The 24,370-nt window shown below is 34.2% G+C and overlaps 3 protein-coding genes across 3 annotated transcripts; all 3 read right to left on the bottom strand.

Annotated features, from left to right (window-relative positions):
* Positions 1 to 58: 58 nt before the first annotated feature.
* On the bottom strand, positions 59 to 4,477 carry LOC145639330 (O-fucosyltransferase 31-like). Its single transcript, XM_081690549.1, has 10 exons — positions 4,022 to 4,477; positions 3,424 to 3,486; positions 3,230 to 3,308; positions 3,082 to 3,152; positions 2,890 to 2,978; positions 2,603 to 2,806; positions 2,067 to 2,286; positions 953 to 1,180; positions 636 to 833; positions 59 to 341 (listed from the first exon to the last, which is right to left on the bottom strand). Exons 1-10 carry the CDS (start codon positions 4,163 to 4,165, stop codon positions 132 to 134), a joined length of 1,506 nt encoding a protein of 501 aa, XP_081546675.1. The 5' UTR covers positions 4,166 to 4,477; the 3' UTR covers positions 59 to 131.
* Positions 4,478 to 6,685: 2,208 nt separating this feature from the next.
* On the bottom strand, positions 6,686 to 9,831 carry LOC145638255 (uncharacterized). Its single transcript, XM_081689220.1, has 2 exons — positions 9,468 to 9,831; positions 6,686 to 7,054 (listed from the first exon to the last, which is right to left on the bottom strand). Exons 1-2 carry the CDS (start codon positions 9,766 to 9,768, stop codon positions 7,011 to 7,013), a joined length of 345 nt encoding a protein of 114 aa, XP_081545346.1. The 5' UTR covers positions 9,769 to 9,831; the 3' UTR covers positions 6,686 to 7,010.
* Positions 9,832 to 13,186: 3,355 nt separating this feature from the next.
* Positions 13,187 to 18,535, bottom strand: LOC145638254 (cell division control protein 2 homolog). Its single transcript, XM_081689219.1, has 9 exons — positions 18,365 to 18,535; positions 17,087 to 17,124; positions 16,809 to 16,993; positions 16,269 to 16,389; positions 15,686 to 15,859; positions 14,986 to 15,149; positions 14,384 to 14,471; positions 14,238 to 14,291; positions 13,187 to 13,511 (listed from the first exon to the last, which is right to left on the bottom strand). Exons 2-9 carry the CDS (start codon positions 17,093 to 17,095, stop codon positions 13,422 to 13,424), a joined length of 885 nt encoding a protein of 294 aa, XP_081545345.1. The 5' UTR covers positions 17,096 to 17,124; positions 18,365 to 18,535; the 3' UTR covers positions 13,187 to 13,421.
* Positions 18,536 to 24,370: the final 5,835 nt, after the last annotated feature.

The following is a 24,370-nucleotide window of genomic DNA, read 5'->3' as shown; positions in this document are numbered from 1 at the left end:
AGTTTTTCCAGAATATTAAGAAATAATAGGTACGTCAAGAAAAGTGTAAATTTGCTCATTAATGTAAAATTTGATTTCTGCATTAGAGGAAGAACAAAATGAATGACAGGAAAAGCTCAAGTCAAGTTAGATTATGCTCGGCACATACAATCAGGAACAGGGTAAGTATATATGGACTGCTTCTCCTTCCTCACTCTAATTTGTCCTTGCCTATTTTTGTGCCCGGCTACAACAGCATTCTGAAAGTCATGCCAACTAATACTCTGATTCAGGAAAAGCTGGCCTAGCAATGCCATGTTTGGTCTTACAGTCTTCAGATTCTGATATGCCCGATGACCCAACTGTACACAAAAAGGTTTTAAATCAGGTGATTAGTAAAAAGAACATGTCTGAAAAGAAGTAAGATCACTGATTGCACATTAGCAGCAAAATCTTATAAATGATTCTCGGATTCTCCACTTGTTTCTAAATAGGAGTTGCTATTGTTTTTAAGGTCAAATTTGACTAAGTTTTCATTTATAATGACAGAAGTTACTCTGCTGAAAAAATATGAATGGAATTTCGAGAAATTTATGGCATAATATCAGAAGAAGGAAACACAAATAAAAATAATAATAATAACAATAAAAGCTTACCATCGCATTATGCATGTTTCCTGGAGAAGCAGAGATGAAAATATCACTGTGCATGCTCACATAATAATCCACTGCGGCTAACAATGAAGCTTTGCCTTCTACCTTCCCACGCTCATCAGCAGTGGCAAGACTCCTTTTGTCTTCTATACGGGGAAACAACGTACGTAGAGTTGATATCCTGGCTTCACCACCATATACCTGAACAAAGCAATTTAGTAAACCTAGCTAAAAAGCCTAAAATTCAAGTTCTCAAATAGAGGGGAAAAAGGAACAAAGTTCAAAAGGAGAACTACTATTCACTGTTTCGTATCACAAACCTTGTGGGAAGCCAGGTAAAGGCGAGTGTTATTGGAGAAGCCTAAAGCTGCAAGCAACAACCCAATCTCTTCCGGTGTCAATGGGCAACGTCCTTGATTTCTCAATTCTTCATCAGAGAACTGAGTTTTCATAACTCTTCCTTGCCAAATGACTTGACGATATTTTGCAAGAGCTAATTTTTCAGCTCTACCCCCACCAAAATCACAAGCTGAATGTGCTGCCATATCCTGAGAAAATTATTGGAGGAAGACAATTGTTACTAAAAAACCCTCAGAAACAATTGACCATCAAGTAGAAATATAATATTCATTGTGCATAATATGGCATATTGTGAGCTCTTCCTTCATAACACTTATTCACAACAAACATAAACTTGTCCTTTAGTAGGGGCGAGGAGAGTTGAGGGAAGGAGGGAAGGTTGGGGAAGAATAGTGATACTATTAGAAGACTAACGAGTCCCATAAAGGCTCTAACATCTGCTGTAGGTATTTTTCAACTAATTTAAGCATCCTTGGTAAAGATTCTATCATCATAACTTATCCTAACAGTTAACCGTGCTTAAACTATCCATCACCGCAGACAACTATAAAATTAAACTAGTGATCATGTACTAAAACATAAACCTTACTCAAACATGGTTTATAACATAAAAGCCAGGAATAACAATAAAGTTAATGTAGACAACTCTGAGCAGTATTTTGGTGGCTAGGTGGTTAAAAACAAACAGGCATGGATTTTCCAAGTCTGTCCAGGTTGGGCCATTTACTTTGAGAGATATAAAAAGGCAGGAGAACACGGTCAAAATCTTTTGAGCAAAATGAGTTTGGAACTGTTCAAATCCCTCTGGTGAAAAGATAGAATAGAGAGCTTGTAAAACTAAAATCTATAATGGATAGACATGGGGTTCAGAATGGATTTCCAAATAGAAATGAGTTGTCCAGATAGTTGTGGGTCTAAGTCTAATTATGAAAAATATTATTTCTTTGGTTCTTACTTCTTCCCTCTGACCTTAATAATTTTTCTTATCCATGAAAGAGGACCACAATCACAAAGCTACAAAAGCAAATCATAAAACAAGATAGTGAGAAGAACAAAACTAGGAGAGAATCTCACTTTATCAAACCGAAGATGCAGCACAACATACTTTTCCCTCTGTCCAGAAAATTCACCAGATGAGCGCAATCGGTTGACAAGGGTGTCACCCAATGCCCTAATATGTGGAACAAAGAGTAATGCTTCAAAGTTGACCTTGCAACGAAGCTGTTGAATGGTTTTAGGCAAGTTGTCAAAAGCCAAACGGTGTGAGAAAGGGGAAATTGCAGCAATTCCATACCTAGTATAGTTCAAAAGATATTAATCCAAGAGTCCACTAACATTAACGAAAGAATGGAAGATTACCAGAGAAAAACTAAAAGAAACACATGAAAGAACACAAGTTTCAGACGGAGGGTAAAAGAAAGCATAAAGCATGTAGCATTAAAGAGAAGAGCAAAGGTTACTTTCAAGCAGTTGTACTATGTATGTCATTTGTCAGTAACCGCTTAGCATGCTTGTTTTAGCATTTCAGGCTATAATGACTCAATTTATTTACTCAAACAATGTGCATCAAGTGTTTGGAGTATTTAAGGATATGGCAAAGAGTAACTTACCTATGCAATATAGGTAATACATTCTCCAAATACCAGTCAGCTGATGCATGGACAGGTGCAGTCTTAATTCGGGTTTCTCGTATACCTGTGCCATAATACTCCCTAGTGCTCCAAGAGTATTCAACAGGCAACTCAGTAACTATGGAAATTTCATCCCTCAAACTACTGATAAAGTGATCCAAATCAAATACTTCAGAAAATGAACTGCACAAACATATCGCACTGTAAGTCAATATTATGGCCTTAACAAGCTGTAAATTAAAGAAATCAATCTTCAGACAAGGCACCTTGAATCTTGCCATACTGTATTGACTTCCAGGTGTGGGATTACAAGAGTTGCATTCAAAATTTTAGCAACAGCAACGGCATCACAAATCTGAACAAGGTTAACAGATCTGTTATAACAAAAAAAACAAACAATTCATATAATGAATTCACATACACCAGTAGCAACTAGCAAGTCAAGAGCATAAATTTACCCCCATTCTCTGCTGGTTTAATCCTCCATCAAGAAACACTTGTATATAGCCCTGCGACTTCTCAGGCAAGGCTGCCAACCAAAAATTGGGTTAATTATAATTAAGTTGCACCCTATGTAACAAGGACACACTAGTTTCTAGTACTTACGAGTACTTTTGGTATCATGACATGATTTCCATCCTTGGTGGGGCAAAGGAGACCACAGCTCAAGCTGCTGTCGAAAGGGCTGAAACAATGCAGCAACATAATAAAGACCAGCAAGTACTCAACTTTCGATTATCACAATTCGTCTACAATAAGATAAAATCACAATGATTAAAGGCTAATAAGCACATACTCACAGTTTGCCATTGTAATGCCCCCTGCAAGAGGCGCATATGCCTTGGTTTGGGCGCATTCCATTCCTACAATTTGGAAGCCAACAGTACATAGAATAGAATCATAATCTATCATATGAAATGCATATCAGACCATTGAACAGCCAAATCCACAATAAGTAAACAATCAATGCTACACCATCAATACCTCCAACTTCAACAAATATCAAAGATATATACCTAACATATAAATATCATTTCCCTAAAAACTATGATAATAATCATCTTCAAGCAAATCAAATAAAGTCAAAAGTAAATTCTTCTCTTAACTATTATCATTACAAATAATCATTTATTTTCCTATCTGTCAATACGTCTAGTTCACTAAAATTACATTAAAATAAATTATAAATATTAATCAATATCATTTCCAACCCACAAAAGTTCAAGATAGAATCTTTTCAACTTAAACCGATAAACCCAGCACCAATTTGATGTACCCACCAAAAATTAGCAAATGCCCAGAAAAATTAACAGCAATAATCAACATCAACAAGTAATGAAATGTCACCAATTTTGTTCTTTTAAAAGAAATGACATGATTGATGAGAGAGAAACTTACAGAGAAAAGAGAAGAATATGAGCGAGCGAGGGGAGAGAAAAGATGAGGGAAGAAAATGGGAAGGAGTAGCACAAACAAGGAGATAAATGTCGGTGATTTGTGGGAGTAATAACTCCGATGATGTTGTGACACCTTCATCATCATCTGGAAATTCAACTTCTTTTTTTTTTTTGAGTAAATTTGATTTTTGAAGACTTGATTATGTAATTGAATGAATAATCATGTCGACATTTGCAATTGATTCAGTCACACAAAAATGGAGATCAAAGAGTCGAAAGGTAGAGATGGTAAGTGGGATCTTGATACTTTGGGAGTGTGTGAGTTTAATTTTAATTGAATTTTGCATTAAGCATTTCAAGATGGATATCCTTTAACTTTAAGGATGAGTGTGTAATTTTTAAAAAAAAAAAAATTGTGTAATAAAATACTACAGTATGTGAATTGTTCAATTGAGAAAATTTGGTGAAATTAGATAAGTGAGAGTTCATAAGAGAGTGCTTTCCATAAATAATGCTATTAAGTATTCCAATTCCATAAATAAAGTCATTCTTTTATTAATTCCAAGATTACTGTCCACGTCATCGGTTTAAATGAATAATTTTTTTTTTCCGGATTTTTTATAAAACCGCTACTTGAAGTAGCGGTTTATGTAGGAAAACCGCTACTTGAAGTAGCGGTTTCCACCTAATAATGAAACCACTCCACTAAAAAAAATATCCTCATCTCTCTCTCTCACTATCGTTGAAACCAAAGTCCTCCATTACCGGCCAATCCTTGCTCAAATTTTATATCTCACTCAAACTTCTCTCACCCATTAGTCCAATTTCATTATTAATTGCTTATCATCCTCAAAGGTTTTGGTTGGCAGTACCTTGGTGGGTTTTGATTCAATTTGGGAATTGATACATTGGGTTTTCGGTGATTATATTGCAAATTCCCTTTCAAGCCTAATTTTATAAAAACACTGCTAAGGATTCCTGCTCCATCACCACCGTCCACTGTCGTTACGCCGCTGCCGCTTCTCTATTGTCACAAGCTTTACCGAATTTCCGCCACTAGGCTAGTAAAATATAATGTGATTTTTTATAATCATGTAAGATCTCACAAAATTCAGATTTGATTTTTTTATTTTGTTTTAATTTTAGTTTGATGTAATTTGGAGCAGTATCATTTGATTCCATTATGTGAATTTGTCCTTGATTACAGGAGATTTGATTACTCATTTTTTTTAAAAACCGTAATGAACACCGTTACCTCAGGCTTGTTTGGTATCACTTTTGGTTTTCTGTTTCCTGTTTTTTTGAAAACTAAAAACCAAAAACAGGAAACAAGAAAAAGGTGTTTTCACTTTTCTGTTGTCAGTTTTCAAAATTATCATGATTTTAATGAGTCTAAATATTTTTTGATTCATTATGTGACATATATAATATATTTTTAAAAAACAAAAAACCAAAAAACAGAAAACCACAACGATGCCAAACGAACCCTCAGTTAGCGGTTTTCCCCAATATGAAAACCGCTAACTCAAATGGCGGTTTATTGCTGGACCAGAAAAAAAAAGATTTAATATCTAGATGATGACATGGACAGTAATCTTGGAATTTATAAAAGAATGACAGTATTTATGGAATTGCAATTCTTGGGAACATTATTTATGGAAAGCACTCTTCGTAAGAATACAAGTTTTCAAAAAATATAATAGTTAACAATTTAGAGGCAATCCCGGTCTATCATATTGATTGACTAACCATTGTAAATCATTCTCTTTTGTGAGCTTGTTTTGCAATATAATACATTTTTTAATTATTTAAAAAAAAAATCCTTAGATCTAGCATCACAATTCATGAATGACGAACCACCCCCATACCCCCCTGTCATCTCGTCAGTCATCCACGATTCCACGAACCACCACTATCATCCTCTTTGCGTCCTTCTTCTTCCCTTCTTCCTCCTTCCTCAACAATCACTTCAATGCCGCTTCGTGGCAGTAAAAAAAAGACACCCTATTAGCAAAAGGGTGTAAATTAGGGCCATATCAAATAATCAAACCTATAGGGGTAGCATCTTTTTTGTGGAAGCAATTTCAACCACCTTAGGTGGTGATGGCGTTATTATGATTGACTAATGGAAGAAAGTGCCAACTTTTCCCAAATAAAAAGTGAAATGTCTTTTATGAAATCAGGATGATGAACATGTATTTCCTCAACAATTTGTTTATCTAGTGTCGATTCTCTAGAGTAGAAATTTCTATGGGAAATTAATTCCCTATTGCTATCAGTTAAACCCATGAAGTAGATTATGAAATTTAATTGCCATAAACTAGAAAATGACCACTTAATGAAAGTAATCTTAAATTTGGCTAATTTTTTAACTACTCGGTATGATGAAAACAAGATTGACCATATATAGTATCACTCTTAATTTTACCAAAACTTGTATATCTCAAATCTCAAATTGGGACCTTGTTCACCAACAATCATAAAATCTTAGTATTTGACTTCTGATTTATCCACCATATGTTACAAAGGTAACTTTCACATATTCTATTGGTTAATACTTCATTGGCATAACTCTGCAGGACTCATTGTCCCTTCAGGATAAATTTAACCTTTGCATTTATTCACATCTTTTTTTTTCCTTATTAAAATAAGTAATGAAACAAGAGAACCAAGAACCTCTATTGCTTTGATTTGGACAAGGATCACGCCTATCAAGTAATGAACACGATACCATTGTAAAAAGTTCTCGTTGGTATAATATATGGAAGATTAACCTAATCTTTAAGAAATGCAGCCAAATTCTGCATCTTTGCACAAAGATCAAGTTCTCCAAAATATACAAAAATCCCTCATATCAGCAACCCAACAAATGAAAAGTATCGTTGTGCATACTAGGCAGCATTGATTACAGGAATTGTAAATCCCCATCTCCTATGAATTAAAATGTTGCTCCCGACAACCCAGCTAGCATTTGCACAACAAGTGCAACTTCAGATAAGAAGCTTAGTAGATGATTCTGCAGCTTCCTCTGCATCTGCGAGAGTGACAAAGGAGTTAAAAAGTCAAATTAGAAAATTCTTTAACTTGCCTCAAACCACAGAGAAACAGGTATTTGAAAGTTGTTCTTACTTTTTTTTTTTTTTTTGGGGGGGGGGCATTCAATATGCAAACATTACAAAAATGATGAGGCTCTATCAAGTCACCAACAAAGTCCATAATTTTATTAGTGTCTTGCCAACAGAGAGAAAACTAATTGTTATACAGCATAATCACATAAACTGCATATGCCCACAATATAGCTCCATCCAAGCAACCTATTCTATAATTCCATCATGAAGCAGAGGCTACAATTACTCTCTTTGACCTCATGTGATAAAATTCCATTCAAGATTCTTCTCTATCCACAATGATAAGACAGCTATCCCATGTACCAGGTCTCTATTACTTTCTCTCCCTTTTCTTTTCACATCTATAATCTCTCAAAGTACTTCAACCAGCAAGTTTCCTCTCAATGACTATCCTCTGTAACCTTCAATCTATTCAAACATCTATCAAAAGCTTTTTTTCCACCATTCCATAATACTTTTAAACCATCGCCAAAATTAATATCACCATCAGGTCTGCATCTTTACTTGATGGAATATCTTTCCCACCAGTTACTATATCTTATGTTTCCTCCACTTCCCCACATCTATTGGGCCTCAAAATTATCTGGATTCAGAGCTCCAAAGTCTAGATCATAGTACGTTACACCTAAATAGATAATTAATCCTCACAATCAATCAACTGTTCTTAAGAATCAACAATTGCTTTGACCAACCACAAAAACATAATTCAGCACCAAGACTTAACAAAGTGAACTTTCTTGCAAATGGAAATGTGGTTCATTAAAAGATATGCAGGGGGAAAGAATGACTAGAAGAAAATGGTTACAGCCACCAGCTCTTCTCCCACAAGATAAACTACTTTTGACAGATGAGCTCCGCACAAAAGCAATGAAACAAGAAGGGCTTGAAGGGAATCTATCACCAACAATATGTAGAAAATAGTTCAAGGACAAATTACTTCTGGATTCGGGCTTAAAATAGTTCACCGATATAACCCACAATTTAAGAGTTTTAGTGAACATAGAACAATAGATCCCAAAAGTTATACCTGTTTCAATAAACTCAAACAAGGAGAAATCTCATTAACTTATACCTTTTGCTATCCTCAGAAAATAATACAGAAATTCTCAAGTAATTGATCAACTAAATCATAGATGTCAAAACAAATATAACCCAGATGTCAAAACAAATATAACCCATTTTGCAAAGAAGAGCGAAATCATTGAAATAGCATAATAAAGCTAAAAAGAGATGCATCACTACCCTAGTTGTATGACTTGTATCATAAGGTCTCATCCAGTGGCTCTCTATGGAGGGTTAATTTCATGCATCCTAGAGAAGATATTAACCAGAAGTGTGCGGCTAAGAGTTTCTCCTCATCTAAACTTTTGCTCTAATAGTTGTGTTTTCTGCAATAAAAACCAGAACGTGCATGATCTCATCAAACCACCTAAATCCTAGTTTGGCTCCATTTTCCATTTTGCTTGAAAGCTATCTCAGCCATTCATTTTTAAGATCCAATTGCTGTCTAAGGCGTTCGCTTGGGTTTAATCAAAAGTATAGCCTCTTTATACACATGTGTTGAGCTGCAAATCATTATGTTTAGTTATAATGATAAATTATGATCCTCTTATCTCCAACAGATACCCTCCTTTCTAGATTATGTTAGTGAAAATTGTCAATCGTGCTTCATTAATCAATACTTGATGTTGAGATTGATAAGGTAGCACATAGATTCGGTGTATTTATACTTCTAAGTTGTTGCGGAATATCTTTCTTTCTAATTTCTTCATTTAAACACCAAAACCCCAAAATTTCACACGAAAAACCCTAGAATTCCTTTGAGGTCTATGTACATACCCCAATATAGCGCCAATCATAGAGCTCAAAGCCACAAATTTTTTGTTCAACCTCTAACCCGATATTCTAATAGCATCACCCTAAAACTAGCCACATCTTTACTCATTAGTTTGCTAACATTTCTCAGCAAATTATTCAATCATCAATCCTTAGCACGCCACCTCCTCTAACAAACATATTCATGAACATCAACACTTCTAATCTCAAAATTCAATCAACACCTAAATAAATTGATATCCAATAACTAAACCTAGACACGATCATACAATGTCACACAATCGATTATACGAAAGACCCTATCTTTACATCACACCCATTTCAATTTACAAAAAAATTTCAAAATCAGTATATACCCTTTTAAAATCCAAACAAAACCCAACATCAAAAATTCACATTCTCATCAATTTACCCAATAAACAAACAATCCAAAAAACACCCAGAAAATTAAATAAACAGAGATTAAAAATAGAGTAAAAATACCAGAAGGGACGGCGACAACTTCACCATAGATGGCTTTGAGGCGAGAAAGAGGAACAATGGCGGTTTCAGGGGAAGAAGCATCAGCGTAAAGCTTCTGTTTCCAATCCCAAATTGATTTTTTCATAGCTTTGTTGGAGTCTGCAATAGCTTGTTTCTCGGATTCTAGGGCTTCAATTAAGTTTTCTTGGTTCATAGACCTGACCCCAAGAGCTGTGAAAGAACCCAGTAAACAAATGTTGACGAAAGTGTTGCTGTTTAACAATCTGTTGACGATGTTCATTGCTCTACTTGCTAATTCCATCTCTCTCTTATCTCACACTTCTTGAAACGATGATTAACCTTCTTATTTTTGCTGTGGAAGTTTGTATTGATACAGGGGAGATCGAGCAACTTTGGTAAAGAGCTTTTTTAATGGCCGTGTTTGGTAGTAAGCTTATTGGGGGTGTATTAGCTTATTTGACTAACTTTAGCTGATTGACTAGTCAAACAAGCTAATACAAGTATTTGGTACTAAGCTTATTGAAAGAGCTTATTCCACTAAATAAGTTCTTTTTAAAAAAGCTCATTTTAGGAGCTTTTTCAATTAGCTTATTCATTAATTATTGTGAAATGACATTTATAATCTCATTTAATTTAAAATCCTATCTAAACTACCTACCCCACAATTAGCTTATTGGTCATTTCACATACTCAATCACCTTTAAGCTATCAGCTATTTACCAAACACTTTTATATAATCAGTTAATAAAATAAGTTAGTCAAATCAATTAATAAAATCAGCTAGTCAAAATCAGCTAACTCAATCAGCTTCAGCTTTCTCCCAAACAGGGCCAAAAGCTTTTAGCTTATTGAGTAATATAAGAGGTTTGACCAATTTAAAAAGCCTTTTTTTTTTTTTTTTTTTTTTTGGTGTTTAGAGAGCCACAAGGGCGGGGGCGAGAATTGATCACGGGACCTCCTAGAATCGGGAGGGAAGCTCTAACCACTTGAGCTATCCCTCACTCTCATTTGAAAAGCTAATTTGGGTGTTTGGTAAATAACTTATTAAAATAGTTTTTTTGGTTCCAAAAAGCTCTTTTTGAAAGCTTTTTACAATTAGCTTATTGAAGAATTAGTTTTTTGGGTATTAAATACATTGAAACAGCTAATAATAAACAGCTATTTACCAAACACTTTTACACAATCAACTATTTACAACTAGCTAGTCAAATAAGCTAATATAACCAGCTAGTCAAACCAGTTAATATAATCAGCTATACCAATCAGCTAAAAGCTAATTACCAAACAAGGTCATAGTCTTACTCATACTCCCTCCGTTTTTATTTAATGTCCATTTTGATCGTCATACTTGTTAATTTTTTTTTTTTTTTTTTTTTTTTTGGCAGTGGTCATACTTGTTAATGTACAACATTGATTAATTATATGTTTCGTAGAAAAATATGTTATGCCACAAAATAAGTATTTATTGATTAAATTTCATTTTACGTATAAAGCACAAATAATGATCATAGTGGTGTATGAGAAGAGTATTAATGTCAATTTGGAACACTTCAATAAAAAAGACTACTGTTTTTTTTTTTAAGGAAATAGACTGTTTTTTTTTTTTTGGTGCGAAGGAGAGGATAAGCCTCGGGAAAAAACAAAACTAAGGTGTAACAAGTCCTGGCAAAGCCACCCCTACAACATCATTATGTAAAATACGCCCTAAATCTATAGGAGGGATTGAATCAACTCGATCGGGTTGTTCTGTGAACCTTTCGAGCAATTGCTTGCATCTAGCAATAATATGAACACATTCCCCATTGTAGGTATCAGCATTATTTAAAACTTGCACTAGTGCTTGACTATCCAATTGTTGTATTCATTTTGTTTCATTCTATTTATGGTATACTCTTTTTACCATCTTGCACATTGAACAAATACACGTTTCCATACTCTCTCTATTACTTTATTCACTTTTTTCATACACAAAATCACAGTTTATATTTTCTTTCTTATTCCGTACTTTATCTTGCACACAGTCACACTTTTGTTTATTTATAGTAAGTGGGTAAAACATAAAAGAATAGATTTGGTAAATCGACACTTCTTAAAACTCCAGATCAAAGTGTTGCATTGAAGGAGGCAACTCTCTTAAAGGGGACAATTTCCTGTGTTTTATTGAATTGGTGCAAGAGTTGCAAGCTATAATATGTGTTACTCCCTAATTCCCTATATACTATATAGGTTACATAATTACAAGATTTTATTCACGTGTGCAAAGTTATTAATTTAACCAATTGGTCTTGTATGGACCCGGTCTACAATAAATTATTGTAAACCCAAAATTTGACACTTTCAAATAATATAATCACATTTTGGATGATATAATAACTTTTTTAGATGATATAATTATCTTTTTGTGAGTCATATTTTGAATTATGTAATCTCATATTAAACCATTTAATGAGATTATATAATTATCTTTAGGATGATAAAATTTAAAAATCATGTTTTGAAATGATGTAATTTACTATTTGATACTTTTTATAATGATAAATTCACTTTCTGAGCTATACATTTACACAACAGTTTCAAAATGATATAATCACTTTTGTAGTAATATAATCACATCTCGTATGATATAATCACATTCGTATGGTATACAAGAAGGTTGGGTCTAGATGCAAATCGAACAAATTGGATAGCTAACCTATAATATTCACGGTGTACCTTTTAATAATTCAAATGGTAATCCTAATGTTTTCAAAATTATTAATAAATACCCTTAATTCCTCTTGAGATCAAGTTTTCATAAGTGCTCATTTCCCATTATCTCTATCTCTATCTTTACATTTAGATTGCAAATCAAACATTTTTCATGTTGCTCATGACAGTCTAGAGGAATTTCCTACGGTTGCTCTTTTCAAATGGGGTATTAAGACAGAGAAGGCAAGATAATATTTCTTTAAAAAAAAAAAAAAAAAAAAAAAAAAAAAAAAAAAATTATCAATTTTTTTTTTTAAATGGTATGATCCACCTTTGGCCAAGATTGGGCAACCAATTAGAGTACATGGGTACAAATGGGCATCAGGATTGAGCGTGACTGACTTGGAGAGCTAGTAATTAAAAATTGATGTCAGCCATTGGCTTGGACAACCAATGACTTCACTCTTAGGCCTCACATCTCATTGGCTTAATGGTGTTTATAAGGGAAAACTTTGGATCATTAAGCTGATTTTCCATGATAATTATTAGACATAAATGGTAACAAAATTGCGATAAAGCCCACAAGATCAGGTTTCATGCCTAGCCAATGTACATTTTGTTTTGTCCACTGCGTAATTTATCTTATCACCACAGGCCGTTTCACTTCATGCCATATCCCCCAACTCTAAGCTCCACAGCTCTCCACTTCGTGCCTCATGTTAGATCGTGATTAATGATGGTTCATATCATCATACATCAACCAACCATTATTCTTCTTAAGGTTAAATTGCATCTCAATTAGCATTTTTTGGCATATTGTGTCAAATGTCAATATGGTTTACACAAGAAATTCAATAAGAAGCTGAACTGTATTCCTGTAAGGTTGTTTGCATCCAAAATGGCAAAATTACTGCAGATCAAAGAGAGAGTGGCAAATTTTTTTTATTTTTTTTTAAGATGATGATGGTAAATGATAAAATTTCCGGGGAAGAGAGTAGAGGAATAATGGTTACATTCAAGCAAAGTAAGAGTGATATGGAAGATGGGAATAATTTTCATATTGCAATGGGGCTGCACTAGTTATCAATCCCAATGCAGAATACTCAATTACACGACATGAAGTCCTGGCAAAGAACAATGGTAAGCATAGAGTCAAACAAAAATCTACATCAATTGCACACATTTCACCCGCAGAAAATAAATCAACAGAACTTTTTTCCTTAACTTCCAATATTCACACAATATAACCTGGAGGCAAACGGCAAATTAGGGTGCAAAACCAATGTCCTTGAAGTATTCATGTTCAAGAGCACCCCTAGCTGTAATCCTTTTGCTAGGATCCAAGCAAAGCATTTTCTGGAACAAAACACACATATATAAGCAAGGCACTACATCCAGTGAAATCTTCTAGACATGTTTCAATTTAGCTAGCAACCACAGCAAGTGATGCTTTTAGGAACAAAGCAAAAGTGTAAAGAATAGTACGAATCGTATTTAAGCTTCAGTGAATCAAATCTACCAGTGTAACAGCTACATGAGACAGACCATCAGGAAATGAAAGAAGATAGAGGCTATTTCTTCAACTTTGAACCCCACAGGAAAATAGTCCAGACTCAGAATGGTAAAGAAGGTAGATGAAGCTAATTTTTTTTCTCGTATCCCAATTAAATTGCTTTTTTGACTAGAAAATTGTTTCCAAATTCACGGTTTTTTGGTGCACCGTGCAAGTGCAACTGATATAATACAGGGGTACGAAAGTACAGGTTAGCAAGCTGAGCTTTGTAATGCCATCAAAGGATCTGTACATTTGGGATGAGGCATAAAAAATAATAAACGCCCTGAAAGAGGGAGGGTCAGGGCACTTGGGCCCCTAGCACAGATAAACCAAGGAAGATATTTGAGCATATATGAAGCTTAAGCAAATTCAGGCATATTGTTTCAAGAAGAGATATCATACTTGTATATATAAGGGCAATAGGGCTTTTCCAACAAGAGAATAAAACAAAAGGAAAGGTTACTGGAAAAAGGAAAAAATCACACAAACAAACAAAAACAAGCAGAGAATAATGTGTAAGAACTTACATTTAGAAGATCAATACCAGCTGCATCAAGATTTGGTACTATTGCAGACAGATCCTACAACACATAAAATAAAAGGAGAGTAACTCTAGCAAAAACATAGTACACAAGTTAGGGGTAATAACTAACAAAACAAAATGAGGCAAAACCTTGGATATCCATTTAGGAAATGAAGATTTGAAATCAGGGAGGGAGGTCACTCCAGGCCATGTCTCCTCAGTTGGTGTACCTAAGGTCCTATAAAACGACAATTGAATAATAAAATATCTATAAGCAGTTCTGTCAGCTGTGTAAAGAAATAAAAGACCCCAGAAAAGCACAAGGAAAACAAATGAATTAGGATTATGTTAAAGCTCAAATTGGTATATCGGCAAAAATGATCGAGACAAAGGCAATTAATATAAATTCACAGGCGTAAGGTTATCCTGCTTGACACCGAGAAGGGTCATGATCGAAGAAAGAATGTCAGCATTTTAGGTGATTGCTTGCAAAGTTGTAATAGATTGAAGCAACCTCTACGTTCAAAAAAAAAAAGGGGGGGGGGGGGGGGGGGAGAGTAATCTAACATTACTATATGTTCTTTTGCAGAGAAGAGTCAAGGATATGTTGAACTATGGATTGCTATCTAAACGAAGTCTCCAGAATTATGATATAGCATCAATGAAAACTCCATTCTTATGGACAAAAGATTACAATTTCAAGTTGAGAGAGAGAACAGAATCAGAGATAACAGCATAAATAAAAATGAGACCTGAAAATCTTGAAAAGTTCATCAATCTCAGAATCTCCAGGAAATAATGGCTTCTGATTCACCATCTCAGCAAAGATACAACCCACAGACCACACATCCACAGGAGTAGAGTAATGACGAGATCCCAGCAATATTTCTGGAGCTCTGTACCACAATGTCACTACCTAGAGAGAACCATTAAACATTTAAACTGACATGAAGACAGTTCAACCAATCACAATTTGCAAAGAATTCACATATCACTCAGTGTGCAAATCTGTCCAGCAGTAGCATGCATGTTAAATTAACATTTATTTAGCTCATGATTGAAGTATATAAGCCTCTTTTCAAAGAAATGAATACTTATACATACATGTTTTCCACCCTTGATAGAGCTTTTTTTAGGGGTTGAGGTAGGACGAGTATGTAGTCATCAATTGACACTAGGCTGAACATAAAATATAATGTTGAGCTTGTATAATTAGTTATGCACGTTAAAAGAAGCCTAAGCAACTAGAAATGGGAAATGTAAATTCATCTAGACAGAGGTCAGCTGTGATGCTGCTGGTGTAAAGAGCTTTTGTATAATTATATAGTTGAAATCTACGGATGACGATCTCTATGGATACAAAGGACAGAAAAACACACTTGCTAATGCATGTCATTCTAACTAGTACAACATAAGAGAATCCAGCATAGTAAAAGCCTGGCCCTACCCTACCTCATGCGTAAAAGTCCTCACAGGAATACCAAAGGCCCTTGCCAATCCAAAATCAGCAAGCTTTAGCGCATTAGTTTGGCGATCTATCAGCAAATTTTGCGGCTTCAGATCTCGGTGCAGGACCCTGTGAGAGTGACAATATGCAATACCACGAAGAATTTGATATAGAAACCTCTGCAGAAAACAAGTCAATTTTCTATGTCAGTGAAAGCAGAATAGGCTTTCCAGCAACACCCAAAACACGTGAACAATAGTAAAGCAAATTAACCAACTCGTGTCTGGCACCAATCCCATAAACCCATAAAGATGAAAATAGAAGCCATGACATCTTATTCTTTAAAAGTCGAGGGAGATTTGCAACCAAAGCCAAAGGCAAAAGGACAAGCAATCTTCTTGGGGAAACAAAAACTATTCTCACCAAAAAAAAAAAAAAAAAAAAAAAAAGGACCAAGTCCTTTCCAGAAAACTTTCCCACAAATGATACAACAAAAGTCCAGCTAATACATATGCAGCCAGGGTAAAATGAATCACAATTTAATGGAACGTGGAAGTCAAAATTTTCCAACAAGTTAAAAGACCTTACTTTTATCATACGTGGATCCTTTGCAAAATCAGGGCATGAATCCATGTGTTTCTTCAAATCAAGGTCCAAGTACTCAAAAACCAGATACAAGCGTTTCTCACTGTGCACAACATCCTGCAACCTGTCTAATTTCATTAATACTATCACAAGTATCACTAGTCACTAGATAGACCCATGCCATGCCATACAAGTACAACAACGAACATAAATCTCAATTGTCAGCATATTGCATTCACTGGCAACAAGAAATGGTCGTGGATTTTCTTTTAAACAAAAAAATTATCGCATAGGAATAGTGTACAGATAAAATGTGCTATCTGTTTCACTATTTGGCTTTGTTTTTATTTTACCCACAGTCACGGTAAATACATTAAAAAAACCAAGGGTGTTTACATGAATACTAATTTACCTGCCACATTCTAAAGCTACTCATACCTAGAAGCATCACAACAGAACATAACCTAACAAAATTTAGCTACTTCATCATCAACAGTAGTGTGAAGTAAGAGTTGCATAATTGATAATACAACAATTATATACCTGACAATGTTGCTATGCTGCATCTCCTTCAAGAGTGAGATTTCTCTGATCGCCGTACTTGGGACTCCCTCATCCTCTTGTTCCAACCGGATTTTCTTCAAAGCTATAGTTTCGTTTGTAACCCTGTCTCGTGCCTTATAAACCACTCCATAGGTTCCTTCCCCTATCTTCTCAACTTTTTCATACTATACACATCAACATCAGTTCATAATTCAGGCAAAGACCTCCAAAATTTATTTAAATCATAACAATATACAAATCATTAAATGATGAGAAACCTGATCCATTATGCTCCAGTACCTCTACCAGCGTACCACTGAAAACAAACAAAATCAAAATAACAAAATCAGATATAATCAACAACTAACAGTACCCAGGCCTGACAACAAGAAAAGCGACCGCCTCGCAACGAGAAAGAAAAGGTTCAATTTCAAAATTTTCCATTCTAATGTATAGGGTTATAAACAAAATCCTGTGAAATTAGGTTGAAAGGCTGAAGTGGTTCGATGACATTAAGGCCTTCTTAAGCATCAAACTTCTAAATGATCTATTTGGTTATGTAGATATTCATTAGACATTCGGAAATTGGATAAATTTAGTGTTGATAATCTTTAGAGTTGGAACATACCCTTAGATGTTTCTATAAAAGAAACACTTGTATATTTTTTTAAAATGCCAATTGGGTTCCTGTCATTCTAATTACCAACCGCTAACTAATCTTCTATCTTGCCCCCCACCCCCCACCCTTTCTCCATCTCTGGCCCTGACTCACTGTGTATGAATGTATGAATGATCATCTTCCTGGCAGCATATCATTTCCTTCATTTCAAGCTCCACAATGACAATGAAGATGAAGAGAAACAGAGTATGAGGAGTGAGAAATACAAAGGATAGAGCACTACTTTCGTAAATTTATACAAGTGAAATAAACAGTTTGAAACATTCAACTCTTCAATTGAAATTCCAATTAATAATAGCAAATTTGTCGCGAAGGATTTAGAATTAATAGTTTATCCAATACAGAATTTGGAATTGATAAGCAGTGTCTGAATTTCCAGATTTGAAATGTAGGATTTGAAATTAAATCCTAGTATGTAGTCTCCAAACACAACCTCAGAGGATTCAACAGGGGTGCTAGACCTTCGAGCCGAGCTCGGGTAGTACGCTTAGCTCGAGTTCAGTGTAATTTAGTCCGGATCGGCTCCGGCCACAATAATAGTCTAAAAAAACCTCGGCTCGTGGACTCGATCAGACTCGAAAATGCACCACATTAGCAACCAAATTTGACTCAATCATCAAATTAGGCTCAAAAATTCACATAAAATTCTTCTCACTTAACAATGTAACTGTAAATTACACATTACCAAAATACTAACATCAAAATGGCTAATAATAATCTTTCATAACTTCAGTAATTATAACCAAGAGTTCAATAATCCACCTTAGAAGAACCCTAATTGACTACAATGATATTTAAACCAAGAATACTGTGAAACTAAACCCTAGATTGTAAAATGAAAATCCAATTATTAGAGGAAATGGAACAAACATCTCACCTCAAAAGCTACTTCAATGGAGGAGATAATGCTCAGAAGTTGCTTCGATCGAGTAGATGAAGCTCTGAAGCCGCTTCAATGGTGGACTCGAAGTACGCTGCAATGGAGGAGAGAGAGTGGGGGTTTGCAGCTTAAAAGTGAAAGGCTCCAAATGGAGGGGAAATGAAAATGAGAATGTAGCAGGAAAGATCAATGACAACCATACAATGTCAACCGTTGGATGTAAATAATATCAACGGTTACCACTTTCAAGTTACTAGGTTGCAGTTTTGAGAGAAGACGAACCTTTCTGTACTTCTAAACTCTGATCACGTAATTATTTTTTTTCATAAAAACATGACATTTTCAACAACTAAAGTATACCCATGCTAAAGCACGGAATATATTAGTCGTATATATCAATGTTTTTTTATTACTACTCCATACAATATTATTAATTTATTTGTGTAAATATGATAGTGGAAGTTATTGAATTTGTTTAGTAGAAGTTATGGTGAAAATTAGTAGGGTTTTTTTTATTTAAAAAAAAAAAAAAGTAAAGTTAACAAAAATTGAAGATTTAGAGTTTAGAGTTTTGTGGTTAAAGTTGAAAATTGACTATGCAATTGTATAATAGATAGATAACCAACTATTATAATTCATTCTCATTTATGTTCTGGTGATGACCTAAACAATGGGGTATCTAAAAAAAAGGGGGTAAGTTAATCGATAAAGTAAAAATAATATCTCGACATATAATAAATACAACATTAACCAAAAAAAGGTTTGTAAATTTTTTTTTTTTTTTTTTTTTTGACAAAGGATACAAACAACAAATTACATATTAATACTAAAGCAAATAGAGTCAGCCGCCGCTTCTCTGGCAATTAGGTGAGCTCTTTGGACGCGCTGTCGATCCGCCTTATGGATACGGCAAACCCGAAACCTATAGGCAAGTTGTAAAATCCTCCGAATGAGCCATATATAAGCGATAAAACCTTGCCCCTCCCCTCGAAGCTGGGAGACCAAAAGATGGGAATCAGTAAAAACCACGAGCGACAGAAACCCTTGGTCAAACGTCCACTGTAGCCCATACATGCAAGCCAATGCTTCCGCATGTAACGCCGAAGAACAAACCCCGAAGTTACTACCTCCCCTAATCCGAGCATCCAGAGGTTCATCATTATCCAAGCACCAACCCATTCCTGCTCGTCGAGAATCTTTAAACCAAGAGCCATCTATCTGAAGAGAAAGTAAAGCGCACCCATGCGGAGTCAGGCCAAGCTGAGCCATGTAAAACCCAGGCGGAGAAGAGGCTCCGCCATCTGTCGCCGTAATAGTAGAGATACTAGTAGGGATATCTAAGTTGACAAAAACTGAATGATTATCCATTACCTCCTGAAACATAGATTCAAAAGGTCGAGACGCAGAAGAATCCCCAAAAATTCTGGAATTACGACATAACCACAAGGCCCAAAGCGTACCGACAAAGGTACCTAAGCGAGTACTAGAAAGACCATCCTGACTGATAAAAAGTCGGATATAATCTTGGATCCAATCTGAGAGAGAAAGGTGACCATTAAATTCTGAGCGAATGCCAAGGCATCCACCCCTCCAAACCGAACGTGCATTACAGCACAATCTAAAAAGGTGTTGTAAAAGTTTGAAGTACAAAAAATACATATTAATCACTTAACATGAGCCCTCCTAGATTTCATAGAATAAAAGGCATCTATGATTGAATTAATTTCTAATTTTCTAGCAATCTCTTTCTCAATATACAATAGCAAGCTAAGTAGTTGAAAAAAAAAGGTCATATTCCGTGTAATTTTGAAGACTAGTTTTCACAAATTTCATTGTCCAGAAAGCTCTTTTTTGTAGTTGTTGTATCAATCTGTCAACTAATGGTTAAACAATTGGTTTCCTAGTTTCCACAAAACTTCTACACATATCAGTAATGGTACTTGGTACTCAAGTCCGATTCTTTCATTTATGGGGTGCTTATGAACAAATATCTCAATAAAAATGTTCAAGCTATACTTTGTTAGGCCCAGGAACAATCCACATGTGAGCATTCTCTTGTCCCACACTAATTCACTAAAAAGGGAGAGTGTAGTGGTAATGGAATCCCAAATTGAAAGAATTCAAGAGTTACCACCACAATATAAGGCTAATGAGCTACTCCTCTCATTGTCATATGGTCTTGAGGTGGAACTTCTTTGGTCTTGTAAAGTGGTGGAGTTGCACTCTCCTGTGACGGATGCAGCCCAAACCCGTATTTAACATGGTATCAGAGCCAGGTCCACGATCTCACGATTGGGACCTTAATGGCTAAACAAGATTTAGGAGACAAATATTTTTTATATTGAAGTGATTACATCCATCGATAGGACTAAAAAATGCACTTAAAGTAAGTAACTTTGAAGTTCGTTCACTGGAACGACTATTTAGTTACTACAAGTGATAATCTATGGTTGCATTAGATGCATCCACCCAATTACAATGATATAATGTCATAATGCCTTTGTTGCATTAAACACATCCACCCAATAACAATGGTACACTCTCATGGTGCCTTTGCGTATCCCTTATTTTAAGTACCTGTTAAATACAAAATGATTGTAATTTTTGTAAAACAAATTCCTAAAAATCATCTCTAAAATTTTGAATCAATGGCTTTGTACCAACAAATATAATGTCTTATGATCTATGCTACAAAACTCAAGAAGGACCATTTGTATATCTCATAAGATCTTTCATTAAGTGTTAATTTAAATAAATACGAAATCAAATGCTATCAACTTTTTATTAGAGCACATTTAGCATCTACGCGTTATGAATATGATTCTCGATGACCAATATCTATCTCCTCAAGGACTAAGCAAATTGGATTAAACAATTACTGTAATTTATATTGACGCTTAGCAAAAGAACTAACAGTGATAACAATAAAAAATAATCTTTTAAAAATTCATGAACCTTAGCTACTTTTCCTGGATGTAGCAATTAGAGCTAGTTGTAACTAATGTGCTAGACAATATGCACAATTGCACAGTAAGGGCCTGTTCTGTTCCGTTGAAATTCAGTTCAGTTCAGTTCAGTTCAGTTCAGCTCAGCTCTTAATTTATGTCTAATGATATTGTTAATGATATAAAGCCAAATTTCATTCTTTTAAGCTCTTATTACAACGACAACAACAACAACAACAACAACAACAACAACAACAACAACAACAACAATAATAATAATAATAATAATATTAACAATAATAATAATAATAACAATAATAATTGAAATAATAATAATAATACTAATAATAATAATCAATAAATAATAATAATAATCATCAATAAATAATAATAATAATAATAACAATAATAATAATAATAATACTAATAATAATAATCAATAAATAATAATAATAATTATCAATAATTAATAATAATAATAATAACAATAATAATATTGATACAATTCATTGTTCAAATGGTTCTATTTTTTTGAAACATATTTCTAATGTTAATCTCATTGAGAAAATTAGAGTACTACACAACTTAAACTAATTTTCATAGTCAGTTAGTTTTTTTTTTTTTTTTTTTTTTTATATATATATAATATTTTATTTAAAATTTGTTTAAATGGGTTAGATACATGTAAGTGTTTTGTGTTCTTTTGTCCTAATACTATTTTATTTTTAAATTAAATAGTATATGTGTTTAAAATGTTTAGAGGTTTCAAATTTTTAATATATTTTCCATACATTTTATAATATATTTTCCATACATTTTATAATTATAATTATATAGTATATTTTTCGTAAATATTTTAATATGTACATTTGTATATACACATATGAATAGTAATAAATATCAATAAATAATCAAAGATCACTAATCCGTAGTTAAAAATCACTAATTAATAAGTTCAGTTCAGTTCAGTTCAGTTCAACTCAGTTCAGTTCAGTTCAGTTCAGTTCAGTTCAGCTCGGTTCAGTTCAGTTCAGTTCAGTTCAGCTCGGTTCAGTTCAGTTCAGTTCAGTTCAGCTGAGTTCAGTCAATCGGAACAAGCCCTAAGTATAGCAATTTATTATATGAACAAAGTCCGTAAGCCATTTTATCATTCTCGCATATTATAAACGTCATCATAGCCCAGGCCTCTAACTGCTAAATGCTTAGATGAAAATGATTAAGGGCAATCACTGGGTTTAATTAGGGATATTAAAATCAAGCACGTCATTAGAGAAGTGGAAAATGAATAAGAGCCACCATTAGATTTACTCTTGATTTGTAATAAATAATGTTATGACCAAAAGATTTTGATTGGCCATTCATAGGCATACTCTAGTTTTAAAAATATCAAACTTGTTTTTATTGCATGCATCTTCCATGGTATTTCAATAAATTTAATATTTTTTTTTACCATAACATATGAACTACTCATACCCTACATCATACATGTAACACCCTAGAAATTCCTTTATTTTAAAATACCTGTTTTGCCCTGTATAAAACTTTAAATAGGAATATCTAAGACATTACCGCCACCGTGAAAACGGTTAAGGCAAATATCAAAGATACATAGCGGAAGACTAATTTTAAAAACCTTTCCAAAACAAACCAACTTGAAAAGCTAACCAAACAAAAGTAAAGTTAAAACCAAAATGAGCGAAGTAAAATGAAAATCAACCTACAACTTGGAACCATTAAAGGCCCTTATTAAAAACCAAACCAAATCCAAACTTGATATTAGTTCCACATATAAATATTAGCATAAATAATTAAAGCAGAAACACATTGTAACTAATATAAACTAGCATGATTCGCTCTTCACTCGTGCCCCATCATGAATATGCCTCAATACCTGAAGAGCTTATCTCTACTTGTCTCCACTACTCTCCATTAAAAATGGGTCATCATAGGGCCAAGATAAAGACATGGCCAAAACACACAAACACACACAATCAGCAAAGCTGAGTACATAAGCGTAATTAAACACACTAACATGCTTTCACCTATCAACACACACTTACCTCATTGCACCTGTTCACAAGCACACACACCAATCAACGAGACACAATGACTAGACACTAAATAATTCATTTTGCGTTGATTACGCATCGAACGGGTTTCCAACTATACCTATCCTAATAAATTGGGGTTAACTGACACGGGAGCTAACCGTGCCAGCAACAAACCTGTGCCACACATAGGTGGCGGAATTCCAGCGCATAATAATAAAAAGGAATATACAGCGTCCTGTACTCCGTTAGAAGTTATGATCAAATATAAAGTCACATAACTCCCCCCATATGTTCATACTCAAGGTATATACGTTCCAAGAGTACAGTTTTGGTGCGTAATCTCTTTCACTTTACGTTATTTACATATTATTAGACTTGGTGATGACTCTCAAAGCATAATAAGTCAATCAACAATAATTATACAATCAAACAAACATACCAATTTAATTCTTGAATAATTAGTGACCACATATTATTTATTGTTGAACCCTTTTTAATTCTACCTCAGTGTCAAAGACACCTTAAACGCATAATGCGCCAAAAATCCTATCCCTCGGTGTTAAAAACACCTTAAGTGCACAAAGGCACCAACATACAATTTATTCCTCGTGTACATAGACATTTATATAGCTCCTTCCTCATGCTTAAAGCATCAATAAAAATTATATGAACCATAATAAAATTCCTTTTCAATATTCCAAACATAATTAAACAATTAGTTTGATTAAACATGCTCTCTATCAAGCCATAAATAAACATGTGGTTCATAAATAATATTCCAAACTATAAATTTCCATTCAATAACTCATCACAAGTAAATCATGCTTCTCAATTCAAGCACTAATAACATCCAGATCACAAATTTCCATTCCAAACCTAGCATGATACTATTTTAAATTAATCAAACACATTTAGCATGCTACTTCATCAACATAACTATGCTAAGTACGCGAACGTACCTCAAATAAGCTCTTAAAATAATCGAGTACTCTACAACAATTCTCGAA

The sequence above is a fragment of the Chenopodium album genome, chromosome 7 (genome assembly GCF_948465745.1).
Source record: "Chenopodium album chromosome 7, dcCheAlbu1.1, whole genome shotgun sequence".
NCBI classification, from domain to species: domain Eukaryota; kingdom Viridiplantae; phylum Streptophyta; class Magnoliopsida; order Caryophyllales; family Amaranthaceae; genus Chenopodium; species Chenopodium album.
Note: the sequence above shows the minus strand (reverse complement) of the source record. Positions and strands in the feature narration are given on the sequence as shown.

Coding starts and splice junctions, on each gene's coding strand:
- LOC145639330 (XM_081690549.1), bottom strand. CDS start 4,165: ATGATGATGAAGGTGTCACAACATCATCGGAGTTATTACTCCCACAAA. Junction 3,309..3,423: donor GGGCATTACAATGGCAAACT/GTGAGTATGTGC, acceptor GCATTGTTTCAG/CCCTTTCGACAGCAGCTTGA. Junction 1,181..2,066: donor TGCATCTTCGGTTTGATAAA/GTGAGATTCTCT, acceptor TAATTTTCTCAG/GATATGGCAGCACATTCAGC.
- LOC145638255 (XM_081689220.1), bottom strand. CDS start 9,768: ATGGAATTAGCAAGTAGAGCAATGAACATCGTCAACAGATTGTTAAAC. Junction 7,055..9,467: donor AGTTGTCGCCGTCCCTTCTG/GTATTTTTACTC, acceptor TCACTCTCGCAG/ATGCAGAGGAAGCTGCAGAA.
- LOC145638254 (XM_081689219.1), bottom strand. Junction 16,390..16,808: donor CAGCATAGCAACATTGTCAG/GTATATAATTGT, acceptor GAAATTAGACAG/GTTGCAGGATGTTGTGCACA. Junction 14,472..14,985: donor GAACTTTTCAAGATTTTCAG/GTCTCATTTTTA, acceptor GTCGTTTTATAG/GACCTTAGGTACACCAACTG.